Source organism: Grampus griseus (assembly GCF_964374135.1).
Source record: "Grampus griseus genome assembly, chromosome: 4".
Lineage (NCBI taxonomy): Eukaryota > Metazoa > Chordata > Mammalia > Artiodactyla > Delphinidae > Grampus > Grampus griseus.
In genome coordinates this window covers 131,160,160-131,182,414 of record NC_138997.1, presented here as the reverse complement: position 1 = coordinate 131,182,414, position 22,255 = coordinate 131,160,160, and the positions used below count along the sequence as shown (strand labels likewise).

The 22,255-nt window shown below is 35.2% G+C and overlaps 1 protein-coding gene across 1 annotated transcript in view; it reads left to right on the top strand.

The window, feature by feature from the left end:
- The window catches only part of SCLT1 (sodium channel and clathrin linker 1), a gene marked incomplete at its 5' end in the record, with an annotated part of 255,805 nt that overhangs the window by 126,458 nt on the left and 107,092 nt on the right, over window positions 1-22,255 (top strand). The window contains 4 exon segments of the mRNA XM_082653872.1: window positions 2,668-2,758; window positions 5,573-5,664; window positions 15,017-15,194; window positions 18,684-18,782. Coding sequence (XP_082509998.1) covers window positions 2,668-2,758; window positions 5,573-5,664; window positions 15,017-15,194; window positions 18,684-18,782 — 460 coding nt within the window.

The window sequence follows — 22,255 nt, the reverse complement described above, 5'->3', positions numbered from 1 at the left end:
GGAATTTATCAGAAAAAGCAGAAGAAGGCTGGTCAAGTCAAACATGTGAAAAAAATAGGCAAGGCTGTGTTTCAGAAACAGGGAGTTAGTAGTCTGTTATACCAGGAATATAAATTACATGAGGGAATTAGCAAGAGATGAGACTCTTTGAAGCCAGATGATGACTAACTATATGCCACACTGAGGAGTGTTGATTATATTCCCAAAGAAGTGGGGAATCCAGAAATCATTAATAAACAAGAATTTTATCATCAGTGGGCTTCCCTGGTGGCACAGTGGTTAAGAATCCACCTTCCAATGCAGGGGACACAGGTTTGAGCCCTTGTCCAAGAAGATCCCACATGCTATGGAGCAACTAAGCCCATGAGCTACAGCTGCTCAGCCTGCACTCTAGAGCCCGTGAGCCACAACTACGGAGCCCGCGCGCCTAGAGCCCATGCTCCGCAACAAGAGAAGCCACCGCAATGAGAAGCCCGTGCACTGCAATGAAGAGTAGCCTCCATTCACTGCAACTAGAGAAAGCCCGCGTGTAGCAGTGAAGTCCCATCACAGCCAAAAAATAAATAAATTTTTTTTAAAAACAGAATTTTTTTATCATCAGATAACTTTTTTTTTTTTTTTTTTTTGCAGATAGGATGCATTATAGAGGATGAATTAAAGAGGATACCAGCAGTAAAGAGATCAGTTTGGAATCTATTGGAATAATCCTGGGAAATAATGATGAGGCCAGTGGTTGGGCCATGGAAGTGGAAATGGATTACACAACTGAGGGACAATTTAGAAGTAGAATCGTTAGGCAGATTAGATAGAAATCAGAAAAACATCTACTATAGAGTTTTTGTTTGGGCAGATTATCTTCTCCACTTCCCTGTTGTTTGAGATGAGACCACTGAGACAGTCTTGTGGTCAAGTGAATTGCATTAAGCTATATCACTGGTTAGTGACAGAACTGGGTTCCTGACGCTAGGATTCTCCCATATTGCACCTCAGTCCCACTGTGACTCTAACAATTTTTTTCTTTAATCATGCTCTGATCTTACATTTGTTTACACTTAACAGTGCGCTTTAATGTACATTATCTATTTTGAGGTTTTCAGCAACCCCATGACATAAGTAGAATAAGCATTATTATCCTCTTTCTCAAGGGAAGAAAGCCAAGTCAGAGTGGGTGCTATGCTTATTCAGAAGTTGCTCAGTTTTGTCATTACTATATAAAATCTTACTCCTTAAGTTTTTCTTTTTAGGATATATGGAATTTTATAACTGGTAGATTTGTTGATTGATTCATGTAGTAGATGCAGTCCTGAAATTGTCTCTAAGCTTAGATTTTACATGCATTCGTGTAAGGTGGTTTTGGAGTTGTTTTTGTTTTTGTTTTGTCATTTGGTGAATCATTTTGCAAGTAGAAAAAATGTATGTCTAATAAACTCAGATTTTTATAAATTGGATTCATTTAAAGCAAAGCATATTCTTAAGTGCTTAATCTTATGAAATATTATTGGTATCACTTTTTCTGGTAGACAGTATATCATAGAGGATTTGGTTTAAATACCAATTTCATTCTTGTTTGTGAATCCTTGGGCAAGTTGGCAAACCTGTCACCCTCACTCTCTTGACTTCAGTTTGATATAATAATAGTACTTATTTACAGGTATTGTGTTAAGTGAAACGATGTCTACAAAGCATTTAGGACAGTTCCTGGAACCTAATAACTACCTGATACATTTTAGCTATTAGATTTTTATTTCCTGTTGTTTTTATGCTAACCAATTATGGAATTATAAATATTGTTAGAGTCAAAAGTAGTGAAGTAACATTTGCTGTGAGTTTTGCATCAAATAATTTCTTTAGGTTCAACAGCACTAATATGATTTATATTTATAATACATACATAAAATATAATTAGGAAACAAGTATGGGCAGTTCCTACACTAAAGTACCTTCCTTCCTAAAACTGTATGTTTTTTTCCCCATAATCCACATGTTCTGTATTTACACGTAGTATTTAATTGGTATAATATTAAAACTCTTTTTTTCTGTTTCAGAAAGTCTTATTTTTTATTCTAAAATCTTTTTCTATGGGGAGTCAAGAAGATATTGAAACTTATTTGATAGTATTAGAACATTCAAAAACTTGTCCTTTTTGTCCTTTGCAGCTTCAGTCTCAGAAGAAAGTAAATATTAGACCATCTTGTGGGAAATGTTTCAGTTCATTATGTTAAGTGATTATATAATACTTCTGGTGTTTAAGGAATGATCAAGGTGTTGAAACTTAGGTTCATTTTCATAGAAAGGCCAATCAGCGATATTTCACTAACTCTGTTCAGGAAATTATAGACATAACTATATTCTGCTTAATGCACTGACATTCTTGTTAGGTAATTTATCAAGATGATAAAGTTCTTCATGAAATCTATTGAATTATTTGAGTATAAAGCGTAATTTATCCAAATAAAGTATTAATGATTCCTACTTTGTACTCATCCCTGCAGCTATATTTTTTCTTCTTCACACTCTTCGACATAAAGGGATCTTTCAGTATTTATCCCTTACATTCATTTTTAGGTGTATCGTGGTTGGTACTGATTTTACTAAATTTAGATTTCTAATTTAAAAAATTTGTATGGTCTATGAAAACAGTGTTTGTTGATTTACTTTGTACTTTAGGCAAGCCAAGTTAGATCTGAGAGTTGCAGCAGCAAAAGTGGAAGAGTTAACTAAAGTGACGGAAGATCTTCAAGGACAGATGCAAAAGAAGGTATCTTCCTTTTTCTAAGACAACTGGATGCAGATGTCTGTAGCTTTGTTTTCTATGTATTTTATTGTTGATCTGTTTTGGATTAGGTGTTAAAGAGGATTGCTGGAAAATTAATCATTTTATTGTCCTCAAAATATGAAATATGAAATTAGGAAGCTAAATTGTAACATTGAAAATAACTTTATTTCTATTCACTATACCCTAAGTCAATAAACATCACAATATCATAATCATCCCTAAACACATCATTACTGAAATGCAGGTTAATGTAAGATCAAGTTTTAGTTAGTTGGTTATATGTAGATGGAAAAGGAGTATTTAGTACTACGTTTTGTTTAATACTACATTTTGTGTTATTGGCATAAAAGACTGGTTCTTTTTACATGTAATGGGGAAGTTTCAAGAAGGTGTCAAGGAAAGGTCAGGCTTTAGATTTAGATGGATCTAATTATTAAAGCTGGAAATTACAGGGGAATCTGTAAGAGCAACAAAGCCACAAAGAGGATGAGCCCTACCTCTGCCCAAATCTTGACGGATCCTCAAATTATGCAGGCACAGTGAGTTCCCTGGGAGCCTAGTTAGAAGAGCAACAGTGGAAAGAAATAAGAACTCATCACAGATGCCAGCTGCTGTACACTGTAGGGGACACACTTCAGAGTTTGAGTCTAGGTAAGATAATTGCCTAACTGAACAAAAAAAGCTAATAAGCTTCGAAAAAACAAAACAGAATCCAGAGAAACTGTGATTCGTTATCTTTATTATCCAGTTTTCAATCAAAACTTACTAGACACTAAAGTATGATTGGTGGGGGAGGGGGAGGAAGAAGAAGTTGATAGAAACTCATTTTCATTGAGTTTGGATTTAGCTGTTGGATTTAGCGGGCAAAGAAAGGCTTCAAATAAGCTATTATAAACATGTTCATGGAATTAAAGAAAATCTATTTTTAAATTAGAGTAAAATAAGATTTTAGTGAAGGAATGGATAGAGAATGTTTAATTGAGAACTAGAAAATAATTTTAAAAATAGAAATTCTAGAGTTTAAAAGTACAGCAACCCAAATAAAAATTTCATTAGATGGGCTCAAAAATTAATTGGAATGAGCAGAAGAAATAATCAGTGAACTTTAAAACAGATCAATAGAAATTTTCCTGTTCAAAGAATAGAGTTTAAAAGATGAAAGAAAAATGAACAGGACCTCAGAGATCTGTGGGACAATATGAAGCAAGCCAATCGAAGTGTAATTGGAATTGCAGAAGTAGGGGGCAGAAAAGATGTTTAAAGAAATAATGACTGAAAACTTCCAAAATTTGGTGGAAAACATTAGCAAATCCAAGAAACTCAGTGAACCCTTAGTACAATAAACACAAAGAAAATCACTTTAAACACATCATGACAACACTGACAGCCAATTATAAAGAGAAAACTTGAAAGCAGCAACAGAAAAACGATATGAACAGGGAACAGAGATAAGAATAAAGGCTGACCTCTCATCAAAAAATTGTGGAAGCAGAAAACACTGAAGCAATATATTTGAAGTGCTGACGGAAAAAAATGCTCATTAAGAATTCTGTGTCCAGGGACTTCCCTGGTGGCGCAGTGGTCAAGAACCCGCCTGCCAGTGGAGGGGACACGGGTTCAATCTTTGGTCCAGGAAGATCCCACATGCTGCAGAGCAACTCAGCCCGTGTGCCACAACTACTGAGCCTGTGCTCTAGAGCCCGTGAGCCACAACTACTGAGCCCACGCCCTGGAGCCCGCGCACCACAACTACTGAGCCCACACGCCACCACTGCTGAAGCCTGCGTGCTCCAGGTCCTGAGGGCCACAACCACTGAGCCCATGCTCTGCAACTGCTGAAACCCACGTGCCTAGAGCCTGTGCTTCACAACAAGACAAGCCACCACAATGAGAAGCCCGTGCACTGCAACAAAGAGTAGCCCCTGCTCACTGCAACTGGAGAAGGCCTGCGTGCAGCAACGAAGATCCAACGCAGCCAAAGATAGATAGATAGATAGATAGATAAATAATCGTATGTCCAGTGGAAATGTACTTCAAAAATGAAGGCAAAATAAAGGCATTTTCAGGTAAAGAAAAACTGGGAAATTTTGTCACTTAGTAGAGCTGTCCTTCAAACACTGTTGAAGGAAATTCTTTAGACTGAAAGGAAATGACACCAGGTGACAACTCAGATATAGGAAGAAATTAAGAGCAACAGGAGTTGTAAATATGAAATAATACATGTACATAATTTATGTTTTCTTTTCTCTTGTCAATACCTTAAAAGACTTGACTGGATTTATAAAGTATGCACATACACTATATGACAACAAAGGCACTAAAACCTAGGATGTTTCATGGTAATAAATCCACTGTAGCAAGGTTTTTTTGAGAAGATACAAATAAAACCTATTAATTTATTTTAAAGTGTCACTATTTAAAGTAGAAATATCCTATGATTATAACAGAATGCGGTATAACCTAGCTAAGAGAACATATTCTGAGGGCAAATTATCTGCAAGAAATCCCTGCATTGTTTTTTTAGACTTGCTCTATAGAAATAGTTGGAATATTGATAGAAATCCATATGCAGTGACTGTTTTGATTATTGTTTTACTAATACAGAATTGATAGTGAGGTTCTCCCCCTTTTTTAGTATATTTATGGTTTGTTTCCAAAGTGATATTGCTTTAAACTTACATATGAAATTCTAGCAATATAATAACTTTACAGAGTGAACTGTTTTCTTTATGCTGTTTAATGATGTATTGAATTTTTACAAACTTAAAGTTAGCATCCAGTTTCTTTATTTTCTAGGAGGAGGATATGGTGTCTGCCCAAGGAAGAGAGGAAGCATCAGATAGGCGCTTACAGCAATTACAATCTAGTATAAAACAATCAGAAACAAGGTAAACTGCTAAATACATCTAGCTTTGTCTATAAGCTTCAAAAGTTATTCCACATTAGAGTTTGTTTATGATTTATGATATCGTCTAGAATATATATTTTATAAATGCTAAACAAACTATAATCATAGGTTTAAAATCTGGTTTGCTGGACATTGTTTATTAAAAAATCATATTCAAAAGATTGAACATGTGTTTTGAACATATATTGAAATATCATTTTTGTCTTTGCCTTTTCTCAAAAACAGTAATAGTCAAGTTTAGTTAATCCCAAAATCAGAAATGTTCTTTTCATCTTAAAGCAGAAAAAAAAAATAGCGATGTTAGGTAAAAATTATATAGAAAAATCATTTCTTACTGAGAAATACTTGAGAAATCATTATAGATGTTTTTCCTGGAGTCTTATGGAACAAAAATTTTCAGTTACCTTTGAAGGTCTGAGCTACTTTTTAAATATATTCTGTAACTTTGTCTTTAATTGCTGTCTTAATGCAGATGTTCATTCTAGAATCTTTTGTTGTTGTTTTCTAGTCCTTGTTTGATATTCCCTTAAGGAACTTGAAAATTGTCATTTGTAATCTATTAAAGATACAGTGACTACAGCACATAAAATCATATTATGGTTTATAGCTGAAAAATCTACTCTGTATGATTGGAATCTGTTACACTCAGAAATAGTCTACTGATCTGAGGACATCAAAAATTGAGATCTCAGTTCTAGTCACAGATCCATGGCTAATACTGTTTGTTCAGAAAAAAATTAGTGTCTTTGAGCTTCTGTTTCTTGTTCTCAAAAATACTAATAAAACTAATTTCTTTGCCCATAGTGGGTTCAGAACTAATTGATTTTAACTGCTAACTTGAGATTCTGATGGAAGATGTTCTAATTTTTAAGTGCTAGGGTTTTTGGGGTTTTGTTTTGCATTTTTCTAAACTTTTCAACAGTTGAATGATATTTGACTGCTTTCTTGAACTTTTTTGTTAACCTTAGAGAAAAGTCTGTGGTTGTAGTTTTTTCATTTGTTATTTTAGTAGCATTATGTGCTATGAAAATAAATGCTAGAGACTTGAAGTAGTGAAATCTGAATATGTAAATTTCAGTTCCTTTGATTCTGATAGTATTTCATAAGGAATCAAGTTGTTCATAGATGCTTTAAGTTGTCTTTTTAGTACTGAAGACTCTGAGATTTTTGTTGTTTTTTCTTCTGCTTTTAATATAAAGTTATAACCTAACTGAAAGCTTCCTAAAAAGAGATTACTGCATACGTAAGAAAATCTAAGGATATTTTTTAAAGTTCAGTATTCAGCCAGCTGCCTTTGAGAAGAAAATTTTTACGTTGGCTGTCTTTCGGAGCTATTAAATTAATGTTGTTTCTATTATGATTAAAAAAAAGTTATATTTTAAAGTTAAAAAAACTCTTGTATTTTTATATAAGAGAAAGCAGAACTATTAGTGTAGTTGATATGTGTCTATAAGCAATGTTCAGCCAGTGTTTTAAGTGTGAATATATCCTGTTTAATGGAACTACCAGCTATGGAAAAACTATGTTTTTAATGGTCATCTTTGTTGCATAAACTCAAAGACACTTTGGCCTCCATAAATACTTACTATTTGAGTTATTAAAATTATATTTATTATTTATAAAATTATTATTTGTGATCCTTTCAAATGCCACAAACACCTAGGAAGCATAAATCATTTTCTCCCATCTTCCAAAAAAAGGCCTCTGCCTCCCTGCTTTTTAGATGATTCACGGGTACTGGGAATTATCTCCAGGGAACGCCAGTTCTCTGGGAAAGACTGCTGATTTGTATATTCTCGGTTGAATAAGGTCGGAGTGACATGAATAGAATTGCTTTAAACTACCTCTTCATATTTTTGTAATTTGGTGTTTCTTTCAAGTAAGAATATGCCAATAAGACTAAGAATTCGAACCATTGTTCTTTCCTTGTGATTTGTTGTCTCCACCTCCCCCGCTCCCATTTTAAGGGATACCATTCTCCCTCAGCTTCCTGAGTACACATGGAAGGTACATTTTTTTAGACATTGTTTAGAAATATCTTTATTCTACCTTTAAAGGTGATAGTTTGGGTGAGTAATGAATCCTAGGTTGGAAATCCTAGGTTTTAAATCATTTTTCCTTAAAATGTTGACATTTTCCTCATATTATCTAGCTTCCAGCTGCAGAAAAAAAAATTCCTGTGTCATTCGAAATTCCTGCTTTGTGTGTTTGACCTGTTACCCCACCCCCGTGGACCCCGTCCCAGAGACTTGCGGGATCATCCACCCACGACCTCCACAGTTAATATTCTACAATTGCAGATGTGCACATTTAGTAAGAATTCGTCTTCACTCATTTTACTGGGGACATTTCAATATAGAAATTCATGTTCTTCACTTCTGGCAATATTTTCGGGATTTTCTGTTGAATAATTTTTTTCTCTGTTTTTTCATTTTTTCTTTTAACATAATATTAGCTGGATATTGGATCTAATGGATTGATTCCCTAATTTTCCTGTTTTTTCTCTCCCATTTTCCATTTCTTCATTTATTTTCTCCTTTCTTGGGGGTTCCTTTAAATTTTCTTCTAACTAACCATTTGTTGAATATTTTATTTTAGCTATCATAAATTTTTTAAAGAGCCATTTCTTATCCTCCGAATGTTTCTTTTTCTATAGTATCTTAGTATAAATATTATATCATCTCTTAGTAAAATATATTAAAATATTTTTAAGGTTTTATTCTGCCATCTGCATTGTCTCTGATTTCTCTAACATTCCTTTGTTCTTTGTGCCTGTCTTCCTTCCAAAGGCTTGATGATCCTTTCTATCCATTGATATTTAAAAATAAGACACCAAAGTGCCTGTTTCACCAGCACATATACTAAAAACTGGAATATACAAAGAAAATTAGCATGACCCACACTCAAATCCATGAAACGTTCCATGTTTTTAAAAATCAAATTCACAGATACAGAGAACAGATTGATGGTTGCCAGAGGCAGGGAGTGGGGAGGGGTGGGTGAAATAGATGAAGGTGGTCAAAAGGTGCACACTTCCAGTTAAAAAAGAAATGAATCACGGGGATGTAATATACAGCATGGTGACTATAGTTAATAATACAGTATTATATATTTGAAAGTTGCTAAGAGAATAGATCTTAAAAGTTCTCATCACAAGAAAAAATATTGTAATTGTATATATGTGGTGATATCAACTTGACTTATTGTGGTGATTATTTCAAAATATATGCAAATACTGAATTATTATGTTTACACCTGAAACTAATAAACAGTTTTCCCTCAGTATCCACTGGGTTTTGGATCCAAGACCCCTGTGGATACCAAAATCCATGGATGTTCAAGTCCCTTATATAAAATGATACAGTGTTTGTATATAACCTATGCACATCCTCCTGTATACTTTTTTTTTTTTTTTTGGCGGTACGCGGGCCTCTCACTGTTGTGGCCTCTCCCATTGTGGAGCACAGGCTCCGGACACGCAGACTCAGCGGCCATGGCTCACGGGCCCAGCCGCTGCACGACATGTGGGATCTTCCCAGACCGGGGCACGAACCTGTGTCCCCTGCATCGGCAGGCGGACTCTCAACCACTGCGCCTCCAGGGAAGCCCCTCCTCCTGTATACTTTAAATCATGTCTAGATTACTTACTAATACAATATAAATGCTATGTAAATAGTTGCCGGTGCACAGCAAATTAAAGTTTTACTTTTCAGAAATTTTTTTTTAATATTTTCATTCTAGTTGATTGAATCCTGTAATGTGGAAACCGCAGATATGGGGATTGACTGTAATGTTGTATGTCAATTATATCTCAATTTTTTTAAAAAGTAAGATACCAAAAAGTAGATAGGTAGGTAGGTATGTATAGGTGGGCTTATAGTCTGGCAGACTAACTATATTATGTTTAGGCAGTGAGCTGGCTTTTTCCTTGGGCAGTCCCCAGATATCAGAATCTGAGGGTGCTCTTTCTTGAGCCAATTTCTCCAGAGTAGGATCCATCAGTCTTTTGACGTGGGCTGGGAATGGAAGTGCACAAGCCTGAGTGTATTCCAAAACCTGAAGAAAGAGTCTGGCAGGTGATAATGTTCAATACGCAAACTTTCCTTCAGTACCCTGGGTTTTGTTATGTTTTCTCACCACCAACTTAACTTGAAATGACAGCGCCTTGCTAGATAGTTATAGATAGATACATAGATCTGAATCGTAATTTAGGTGGAAGTTTCTTTTTTTTTCCCTCATTGGGGTATAGTTGCTTTACAATGTTGTGTTAGTTTCTGCTATACGAATTAGCTATATGTATACATATATTCCCTCTCTCTTGGACCTCCCTCCCACCCCATCCCCAATCCCACCCATCTAGGTCACCACAGAGCACCAAGCTGAGCTCCCTGCACCATACAGCAGGTTCCCACTAGTTATCTGTTTTACACATAGTAGTGTATATATGTCAATCCCAATCTCCCAGTTCATCCATCCCCCCCTTCCCCCCACCATATCCACACGTCCATTCTCTACATCTGCGTCTCTATTCCTGCCCTGCAAATAGGTTCATCTGTACCATTTTCTAGATTCCACATGTAGGAGTTAATATACGATATTTGTGTTTTCTCTTTCTTACTTAATTCACTCTGTATGACAGACTCTAGGTCCATCCACATCTCTCCAAATGACCCAGTTTTGTTCCTTTTTATGACTAATATTCCATTGTATATATATGTACCACATCTTCTTTATCCATTCATCCATCGATGGACATTTAGGTTGTTTCCATGACCTGGCTTTTGTAAATAGTGTTGCAGTGAACATTGGGGTGCATGTGCCTTTTTGAATTATGGTTTTCTCAGGGTATATGCCCAGTAGTGGGACTGCTGGGTCATATGGTAGTTCTAGTTTTGGTTTTTTAAGGAACCTCCATACTGTTTTCCACAGTGGTTGTATTAATTTACATTCCCACCAACAGTGCAAGAGGGTTCCTTCCCTTTTCTCCACTCCCTCTCCAGCCTGTATTGTATGTAGATTTTTTGATGATGGCCATTCTGACTGGTGTGAGGTGATACCTCATTGTAGTTTTGATCTGCATTTCTCTAATAATTAGTGATGTTGAGCATTTTTTCATGTGCCTCTTGGCTACCTGTATGTCTTCTTTGGAGAAATGTCTGTTTAGGTCTTCTGCCCATTTTTTGATTGGGTTGTTTGTTTTTTTGATATTGAGCTGCATGAGTTATTTGTATGTTTTGGAGATTAATCCCTTGTCAGCTGCTTCATTTGCAAATATTGTCTCCCATTCTGAGGGTTGTCTTTTCATCTCGTTTATGCTTTTCTTTGCTGTGCAAAAGCTTTTAAGTTTCATTAGGTCCCATTTGTTTATTTTCGTTTTTATTTTCATTACTCTAGGAGGTAGGTGAAAAAAGATCTTGCTGTGATTTATGTCAAAGAATGTTCTTCCCTGTTTTCCTGTGAGTGTTTTATAGTGTCTGGTCTTACATTTAGGTCTTTATTTCATTTTGAGTTTATTTTTGTGTGTGGTGTTAGGGAGTGTTCTAGTTTTATTCTTTTACATGTGACTGTCCAGTTTCCCAGCACCGCTTATTGAAGAGGCTGTCTTTTCTCCATTGTATATTCTTGCCTCCTTTGTCATAGATTGGGCGACCATAGGTGCGTGGGTTTATCTCTGGGCTTTCTATCCTGTTCCATTGATCTATATTTCTGTTTTTGTGCCAGTACCATACTGTTTTGAGTACTGTAGCTTTGTATAGCTTTGTGTAGCTTCAGGCTTCAGTATAGCCTGAAGTCAGGGAGCCTGATTCCTCCAGCTCTGTTTTTCTTTCTCAAGTTTGCTTTGGCTATTTGGGGTCTTTTGTGTTTCCATACAAATTGTAAAATTTTTTGTTCTAGTTCAGTGAAAAATGCTATTGGTAATTTGATAGGGATTGCATTGAATCTGTAGATTGCTTTGGATGGTATAGTCATTTTCACACTGTTGATTCTTCCAATCCAAGAACATGGTATATCTCTCCATCTGTTTATGTCATCTTTGCTTTCTTTCATCAGTATCCTATAGTTTTCTGAGTAAATGTCTTTTACCTCCTTAGATAGGTTTATTCCTAGGTATTTTATTTTTTTTGTTGTTGCAATGGTAAATGGGACTGTTTCCTTAATTTCTCTTTCAGATTTTTATTCATTAGTGTATAGGAATGCAAGAGATTTCTGTGCATTAATTTTGTCTCCTGCAACTTCACCAAATTCATCTATTAGCTCTAGTTGTTTTCTGGTGGCATCTTTAGGATTTTCTATCTATAGTATCATGTCATCTGCAAACAGTGACATTTTTAATTCTTCTTTTCCAATTTGGATTCCTTTTATTTCTTTTCCTTCTCTGATTGCCGTGGCTAGGAGTTCCAAGACTGCATTGAATAATAGTGGTGAGAGTGGACATCCTTAGGTGGAAGTTTCTATTTGGCAGTATAGCATATTTGTTAAGAACACTGACTCTGGACCCAAACTGACTGAGTTCAAACTCCAGTTTCACCAGTAACTAAATCAATAACCTTGGGCACATTGCTTACCCTTTTTGTTCTTCCGTTTCTCTATCTATAAAATAAATATAATGATTTAACCTACCTCATAATTTATATGATATAATCTCATATCCTACCTCATAGGCTAATGCTATAACGTATTTCATAGCATCATTGAAGATATTGACGATTATGTTTTCTTTAACATATGTAAAGTACCTAGCACAAAGAATGTTCTTACAGGTGTTCGTTATTATCATTGTTGTTACTATTATTATAGAGCGGGAATTTGGCCCAATTTTAGTAAGTTGCAAGAAAGGATTCATATAAGATTCGGCTGTAGAGGATATAGAAGTGCTTTATGAGAATAATAACAGGTGTAATATGTCTTTTATGTTATAAAATTATGGAAACCTTTAAATTATGAAGCTGATGATCTGAATCTACTTTCCTATAACTCCACCCCTAACACCAGCGTGACTTTTCAGAGCCACATGGTTGCTGTGGCTGATGGACTGTTAAGTACATGTAAATCCTTTAGTTGCAAGGCTTTTTCTGACATGTGTGGGTGTGAAGCCTGGAGGTGAGTGTCAGAGTGCCTTGACTGAAGATTGGAATTCACAGAGTCCTAAACAAAGCTTGCCCTGTTGAGACACATGGACTCTTGGGAGATGAAGATGGCATAAACCCTTCATGAGTCCACCTCCTCTGCCTGGCCCCCAAGAGGCCATGGTGAAGTGAATGGGTGAACTGTGCTAGTAAAGTGCCAGATGTCCTGTACCTCTGTGGGAGAGGTAGAGATTGCTTCATCTTCTACCACAGTGCTTTAACCAAAGTAACATGGAGTGAAGCATGTCATGTATGTAAATCATTACAGTATGAGAGGACTGTATTCCATTAAAAAGCAGAGACCTGCAGATTTTGATTAAAGCCTAGTAATGTGTTATTTTAGAAAATACCTTAAAGAGTAAATGAACTAGAACAAAGGTATCAAGAAAGGAAAGATGAAGATTTGTTTTCAATTTAAAATAAAGGTGTTAGTGGAGAATATTAACAACTGTAAACAAAAGGAAAGCAGGAATGACAATATTAATATTACATAAGGTAGGGTTTAATGGGAAAAACAGAAAATAGAATAAAGAGGGACCTTATATAATGAAAAAATAAATCACCATTTTGAAAGAGGTACAACATTAATAAACCTAAATATGGCAAATAATAGGACAGCTAAATGTGTGATGGAAAAGCTGGGAAATGCAAGGGTGACAATGAAAATACAGTTACGTTCATTATGGCTTCTCATGCCACCACTTAGAAAAGAAATGCCTGAAAAAAACCAAAGAAACATATGTAATGCAAGGGAAGAACTGTCTTACCAGAACATATCAGAACATATTGTAAAGCCACAATAATCAAGTTAATATGACTTGGGCCTAGACTAGACAAATAGATCAGTGAATCATGACAATTGATAAGTAAATCATGATATTTTCACATTTTAGATATAAGGGTTTATTTCAATTCATCAGTTACTAATGGTACTCATACAACTGGCTATCAATCTGGAAGAAAGTTAAATTGGACTCCTGTCTTATAGCACATTCAGAAGTAAATTCCAGATTGATTAAAGATTTACAGGTAAAAATATTAAAGTCATAACATTTTTTTGAGGAAATCTAGGAGCTTACATTAACCATCTATGGATAAACGAGATCATCTTTATAAAAACTGAAATCCCAGATGTTGAAAAAAATAGTCAAATTTAGCTGTATTCAAGTGAGCATTTTTAGTGTAATAAAGATTTCCTAAATAGAGTCAATAGGCCACAACAAAAAAGTAGATTTGGGAAAAGATATTTGCAGCATACAGAACAGACTGAGGGTTAAATATCTTAATATTCAAAAAGTTCTTATAAAGGGACAAGCAAAATTAATAAGCCATCAGGAAAAAGTAGGCAAAGGATATGAGGAGGAAATTGAAAGACAATTCACATAGCTAGCAAACTTTTAAAATATGCCTGAACTCTCCAGTAATTAGGGAGATACAAATTAACAGTAAATACAAATTAACAGTGAGGAGAAGTTGCATCCGTCAGACTAGGAAAGGAAAGAGCTTCTGGATGTATTTCTTGAAGGGATTTTTACAAGGTGTTATTGAATAAAAAAAGCAAGTGCAGAAAAGGGTATATACTATGATCTTAATTTTTATAACACGAAAAATTGTGTTTAAAAACCTGTGGATTGATGTGTATATACTGTGTATGTATATTTATGTGTATATGTGTGTGTATATAAGAATCATATGATTTTGTGAACATTGAGAAAAATATTCAAAGATATACATTAGTAAGTTAACATGGGTTACCTGGGTAGAGAGTAGTAAAGGGGAACCAAGTAAAAAACTAAAAGACAAAAAGACCATATAAATAGAAAGAACAGCTTATTCTTTAAGCGTTTGCTTTATAACACTGTCATGTAACTGTATAAGACAGTATGAGTTAACATAAGTAGGAAAGTGTAGAAAATGTAACATAATCAGAGTCATAATATCTAGGCTCAGTCTAAGCCCCACTGCTCATTATTCATATGACCTTAATTAAATGTTTAAAATGTTTAAGCTCTCTGGGTCTGTTTGTTATTCTTTTAAATGGAAATAATGAAACCTACTTTACAGAACTTTCGTGTGAATCAAATGAGAAGATACATGTGAAAGTAACTGTAATAATGCCTGTCCTGTAATAGATACTCTGTAAATCTCCTGTCTCCCTCCTTTTTAGAAATATTTAACTTTCTCAACGTTACTATTAATTTTTAGGTTATGTGTGACAATCCAAGAAGCTACCCAATTAAGAGCAGAAAAAATACATTTGGAAAAACAGACCAGAGACTTACAAGCAAAGTGCTATGAATTAGAAAATGAGAAATACGAAGCTATTGTAAGAGCCAGAAATAGCATGCAACTCCTGGAAGAAGCTAACCTTCAAAAAAATCGGGTAAGAAAACTAGTAACCATGTTTATAAATAATAACAAATAGATAATAAATAAAATAATGAAATACTGAACATTCCCCCATATGACCTGATAGTAAGGGACTCAGTAACTACAGAATTAATGCATAAAAATGAAATTGCTCACCATTAATAGGCATACTATTGATACATTCTTGATGTTAAGACTTAACATCATAAAATATGATAAGATGTCAACCGTCTCCTAAAACTTTCATTAGATGTTTTTTATGTCGCCAGTCCTTGTGTAACTAATCTTCATCCCCTGTAGTCTTATACTTTAAAAAAAAAATCTGTTAAAGTACTTACCGCAGTATGTATACTCTGTATTTTAGTCACTTGAATCAGGTGAATCTTATTAATCTTCATTTCGCCTTCATTACTTACACAATTACTCTAATAGAGCAGAAGCTTAATTGACAGGAATTAAATTAACTATAAAGATTTATTAACCTGAGCCTTCATGTCACTGCTCCTTTTTTTTTAACCCTCTAATAATTGTGATTACTATGCTACCACATATCACATCTTTTACCACTTTCATTTAATGGTATTTAGTTTATAGAAGTCACAAAATAGGTTTGCTTTTTTTTTTTACATCTTTATTGGAGTATAATTGCTTTACAATGGTGTGTTACTTTCTGCTTTATAACAAAGTGAATCAGTTATACATATTCATATGTTCCCATATCCCTTCCCTCTTGCATCTCCCACCCTCCCTATCCCACTCCTCTAGGTGGTCACAAAGCACCGAGCTGATATCCCTGTGCTATGCGGCTGCTTCCCACTACCTGTCAATTTTACGTTTGGTAGTGTATGTATGTCCGTGCCACTCTCTCACTTTGTCACAGCTTACCCTTCCCCCTCGCCATATCCTCAAGTCCATTCTCTAGTAGGTCTGTGTCTTTATTCCTGTCTTACCCCTAGGTTCTTCAGGACATTTTTTTTTCTTAAGTTCCATGTATATGTGTTAGCATACGGTATTTGTCTTTCTCTTTCTGACTTACATCACTCTGTATGACAGACTTTAGGTCAATCCACCTCATTACAAATAGCTCAATTTCGTTTCTTTTTATGGCTCAGTAATATTCCATTGTATATATGTGCCACATCTTCTTTATCCATTCATCCAATAATGGACACTTAGGTTGTTTCCATCTCCTGGCTATTGTAAATAGAGCTGCAATGAACATTTTGGTACATGACTCTTTTTGAATTATGGTTTTCTCAGGGTATATGCCCAGTAGGGGGATTGCTGGGTCGTATGGTAGTTCTATTTGCAGTTTTTTAAGGAACCTCCATACTGTTCTCCATAGTGGCTGTACCAATTCACATTCCCACCAGCAGCGCAAGAGGGTTCCCTTTTCTCCACACCCTCTCCAGCATTTATTGTTTGTAGATTTTTTGATGATGGCCATTCTGACTGGTGTGAGGTGACACCTCCTTGTAGTTTTGATTTGCATTTCTCTAATGATTAGTGATGTTTTTAATGTTGCTGGCTCCCTTACGAAGCAATCATTAAATTATTATTTCATTTAATCAATATTTATTGAATTCATAGTGTATGCATAGTACTCCACTGGGACATATGGGGATTACAAAGGAAATACTTTGTTTTATTTATGTTTTCTTCCTTATATGATAGATGGTTTTCCAAGAGAACTATTAAAAACAAAACAAGCTATAAGTTGCATGGTAAGAAGCTACTAAGAAATAAAAAAGAAACAATTATCCAAATCTAAGCTGTGGGGAATGCTAAGGTGCTTTTTATACCTTTCAGATACTATTCCCTTCTGTGATCTTTTAGAATGGATGAAAGGAACAGAATACATAATATGCTTGGGAATTCCTCTAAACGCCTAAGTTAACTAGAAAAATTAAGAACAGGGCAGAATTGTGTCTCTCTCTTCTCCGAAGCCTATGAGCATTCTTAACATCAGGTCATAAAAATGAATATTTTCTGTGGAGCACAATGGACAGAGAAGGTAGTAGTAATAATACTCATCCCTGTCCCTTAAATCTTTTCATCCAAGTCTCAAATCCACAAATTGGGCTTGAACCGTAAATTGCCTGTTTATGGCTACAGTATTAAGTTCCCTCTTGACTTACTGCTTAATTACCAGAGGGTTCCCACCTTCAGTTGCTTGTTCCAAGAAGTTCTTTTAACCAATCATACAAACAGGTATGAAGCACAACCTTACCATAGTTTCTTATGAAACTTCCCTTTTCCCCATTGTCCCATTCTCCATGACAAGATTGTTATATCAAAACAGCTATTACTTCTCCCTAGCTTACCTATTTAAGTAGGAGGAAGTTTATTAAACAACAAAAACAGAGATAGGAATGTGTATGGTATCTTTGCAAGACAGTGGGATCAGAACACAGAGCTGCTTACTCTGTAATGATATTTATAAAAAAAAAGAAAAAAAGATTCATTCAAACCTAAAATTGGAGGAGTTCCAGGCTCAGGAAGATATTTGAACTAGACATGTAAACTTGGGACTTTTCAGCATATAAATGGCATTTAAAACTGCGAGATTGGATTAGACCACCAAGGGGTGGATGTGGATAGAGAAAAGGACCAAGGACTAAGACTTGGGTAGTTCAATAATAGAGAGGTTCAGGAGAAGAGGAAGAAACAGCATTGCAGACTCAAAAGGAATAATCAGTGAGTTAAGAGGAAAACCAATACTAGGGTGTGCTAAAAGCCAAGTATAGAAAGTAAAACAAAGAAAAGAAAGTAATCCATTATCTCAAGTGCTGTTTGACAGATCAATAAGATAATTATGCAAAATTGACTCTCATGGGTTAGCAGTATAGAGATCATGGACAGTGAAAGCCTGATTAGAGTGAACATAACAAAGTTTTGGAAATGTGCAAGTGCAGACTTTAGAGGAGTTTTGCTCCACAGGGAAGCAAAGAAATGGGATGTGACTGACAACAGAACTAGGCTTATAAGAGTATTTTTTAGGTGAGATGAAAATGATTGGTTGGTTAGAAATTTCATGGAGAGGAAGTAGGTGGTGTCTACAGTGATGGAGGTATGAGGTGACAAGGGACATAATTTGAATAAAACCAAATAATGGAAAGAAAGGGAAATCTAAGAGATTTTTCCAAGAATATAATATTTAGATTTGATTATTTGTTTTACATAGGGAATAAAGGAGAAAGAAAATTAAAAAATAATCCTAAATTCCCAGCCGTAGAGATTAGAAGAGTGATGTTACTGGCTAAAACAAATATCAGAGGAAAAGAATAAATTTTTAGTTAGGACAAGGTCAGTGAGGAGGTTAAGGAAAATAAATATCATTCATAACTTAGGCAAGATCTCAAAGTGGAGATGTCTCAGAAGTTTCGCATAAGAGGTATGCTTTCAAGAAAGTGATTAGTGGATAGGTTTTTACCCATTTATTACATAATCTCTATTAATAACGATGTGACCTATAATAACATCAAATTATTATTTTCTGAAGGCTCTGCTTGAGGAGAAGCAAAAAGAAGAAGATATAGAGAAAATGAAAGAAACCGTTTCTCGGCTTGTGCAAGATGCTGCCATAAGAACCAGGAAGGAAGTAAGGGGGTTTTAATTATATTTAAAATTCAAAATTTTACAGAATTTCAACAGCTTAAGAGTAGATACTACCTGAGTTTTTGCCTTGTGGACCTAGGTAATTATTTGTCAGCTGATTGTATCAATTGTGCTAAATTTCATATAAAAATCATCTCATGATAGTAGCCCCTAACATTGGTGCCAGGGTGAGGTAGAGGTAGGGGGTAGGGCAAGTGGGAAGGAGAGAGATTTAGGCTAGGAAGAAGGGTCAAAAAGAAACTTAGAACATACAAGAAGCAAGAGAAGAAAACCCACTGTTATTTGCAGTATCTTAGAGTGTCTTAGGACTGGAGTACAAGAGAAATCTGCTTTAACCTCTTATTTTATTTGTAATGAAGCTGAAACCCATGAGAGGTTATTGGCTAGCTCAAAATTGTACACTAATTAAAGCCAGAACTTAGACTCAAACCTTCTCCTTGCTATACTGAGCCTAGCGTTGTTTCAGTTGCATCATGCAGATACCTATATGATTTGTGAATTGTGTTGTTGTTTGCAATTCCATTATCAAGACTAAATCTTATTTTTCTGTGTTAAAGCAATGAGTTGTTTCTTAGTTTGAATTGCAAGCCTTATGAAAGTTAAAACTGTCTTGGAAATATAAGTTTGCTTTCATATAAAGAGAGAGGGAAGACATACATTTATTTGCCTTTTCCTCTGGTATGGATATGAATTAATTCATAAGTGGTGTGGTAAAGTTAAAAAGTGTAAAGTGAGTTTAGGAGGAAGAAACCACAAAAACCCATTTTAAAGATGAAAAAACTGAAAAACAGAGTAGTTAACTAACTCGCTTAGGGTTCCACCTCTAGGAAGTAGCAGAACTGGGTTGCAGATGAGCTCTACTCTCAATCACTATGAGAAATTGTTTCTCGTGAATTTTGTATTTTTTTTATTTTTAGGAATTTTCAAACCCATAGAAAGGAAAGAGCCGTATGATGGACACTTATTTACCTCTCACCCAGAAAACTCTTAGTGTCTTGCTACACCCATTCCGTCTCTCTTTATGTTACACACACACTCTTCCCTTGTGCCAAACATTCAGACATAGACTGCAGGCCTCATGACACTTCATCTTGTCATCTGCTTCCCCAGAAAAAGGACATTTTGCTACACAACCACACCACAGTTACCATGTCTTAAAAAAAATCAACATTACTTCAATTCACACTCGAATTTCCCTAAAATATTGTTTATAGCTGTTTGGTCTTTAAAATTCAGGATCCAATCCATGTTTATGCATCATTGTATCTGACTACCACGTCTCTGTAGTCTCCCTCAATTTAACCCAGTCCCCTGCCTTCCTTTGTATATGACAAAGAATCCTTTGTAGAATCCTTCAGAATATTCCACATTTGGATTCATGTGACTGTTTCGTTTTGATTAGATTCAGGTCATTTCTGGCAGAGTGATGTGTATACCTACATCCCACTTCATCACATCAGGAAGCTGTAATGTCAGTTGTACATTGGTGATGCTAAGCTTGACCACATGATTAAAGTGTTAAGACCAGATCTTTCCATTTTATACTTTATGAATAATTGGGGAAGATACTTGAAGACCATGCAGCTATCCTTTTCCACCAAAATCTTTCATCCAGTGGTTTTGTCATCCATTGATAATCCTTGTCTAAAATAAATAAATATATTGGGTAATTAGAAATTCTATTTCTGTCAATCTTTCTATACATTTATTAGTTGTTATTTTTTGGTTAGGGCTAGAGTCCTGCCCCCTTTGTTTGTTATGATGGATTCGTTTTTATTTTTTTATTTCATGATTCATTGCCATCAGTCTTCATTTTTATTCTCAATTTGTCTCTCTAGTTTTCCTGGATAAATGACATTTCTCATCTTGTACTTTCCTTGCCTCAGACCTAGAATCAGCCAGCCACTTCTTCAAAAAGCCTTGGTTGTAATTTTTAATTTGATATTTTGTCAGATAGATGGATTAGCAAAAGTAGAAATTCCTGTTTTCATTTTTACTGTAATATTTACATTAATATGCTTTCCTGCATATTCATAAAGACTATCTATGAAATTATTAACATAAGTGATTTCAAAATATATATACTATTATGATCATAAACCCTCATGTTACCTGCATCATTTCTAGATACTAAAAGAACACTTTTAAAAAACTATGTGAGAGACAGACAGACATGATTGGGCTTATAAGAACCAAAATTATTTTATTCTAGGAACCTTCATGACTTAGTTTCAGCTTGAATATTCCTTATCTATAATGGGGATAATAACTACTTCATCATGTTGTTGTGAGAATTAATGAGATAGTGACACGTAAAGCACTCTGGACAGTTCATAACACATTAAATCTCAATAAATGCTAACTGTGATTGTCACTGACCTGTAAATAGGGTGGGTTGATTTTTAATATAATTTTTCATAGGAAAAGCTACATCAAATTATAACCTAAAATGGAACGGAAATGGACCCACATATAATATGCTCGGCAGGCCTTCCAAAAGATAACTCTAGTTTGATTAACTAAAGTATATAGCAGTGTTGTAAATGTTCTACAGAAGGTTTACATCATGTTTGAGAAATAATCCATTTTATAAGATGCTATAAAATTTCCAAAAACCTTTGGGTCATAAATGTGTACTGATGATATATCATCAGGATCAATATTCTTCATGGTCTTTTTAAAAACATGAGTAGGGACTTCCCTGGTGGCGCAGTGGTTAAGAATCTGCCTGCCAATGCCGGGGACACGGGTTCGAGCCTTGGTCCGGGAAGATCCCACATGCCACAGAGCAACTAAGTCGTGTGCCACAACTACTGAGCGTGAGCTCTAGAGCCCGCGAGCTACAACTACTGAAGCCCACACGCCAAGAGCATGTGCTCTGCAACAAGAGAAGCCACCACAATGAGAAGACCGCACACTGCAACGAAGAGTAGCCCCCGCTCACCACAACTAGAGAAAGCCCACGCACAGCAACAAAGACCCAACACAGCCAAAGATAAATAAATAAATTTATTAAAACATGAGTAGATATTAGAAAAAAATATTGTCTTAGGAGCCACCCTGAGGAGATGTGACTAATTCTTGAAATTACTCTGTACACATAAATTCTGCTATTTCTGAAGATATTTAACTGCTAATTAAAATAAGGGTTTTTCTTATAAAGTAATGTGACACTGAAATATGATGTGTACTATAAAAATATTCTTCTGTTTATAAAACAAAAGTGCCTTAAAAGTTATTAATTACATTTTTAGTGTATATTTCAGTTTTTCTCCTGACTTGCTCTGTGGTAGCAGATCTCAAAGTATTGTTCAGGTGGTCTGCAAAATCATACCTACTTTCATAATTAGAGTAAAACAGTTTGCTTTTTTCACAGTCATTCTCTCATGACTTTGCAGGGTTGTCTTCCAGAAGTTGATGGTATGCAACAACACAACAGCTTGAACATGGAAATAG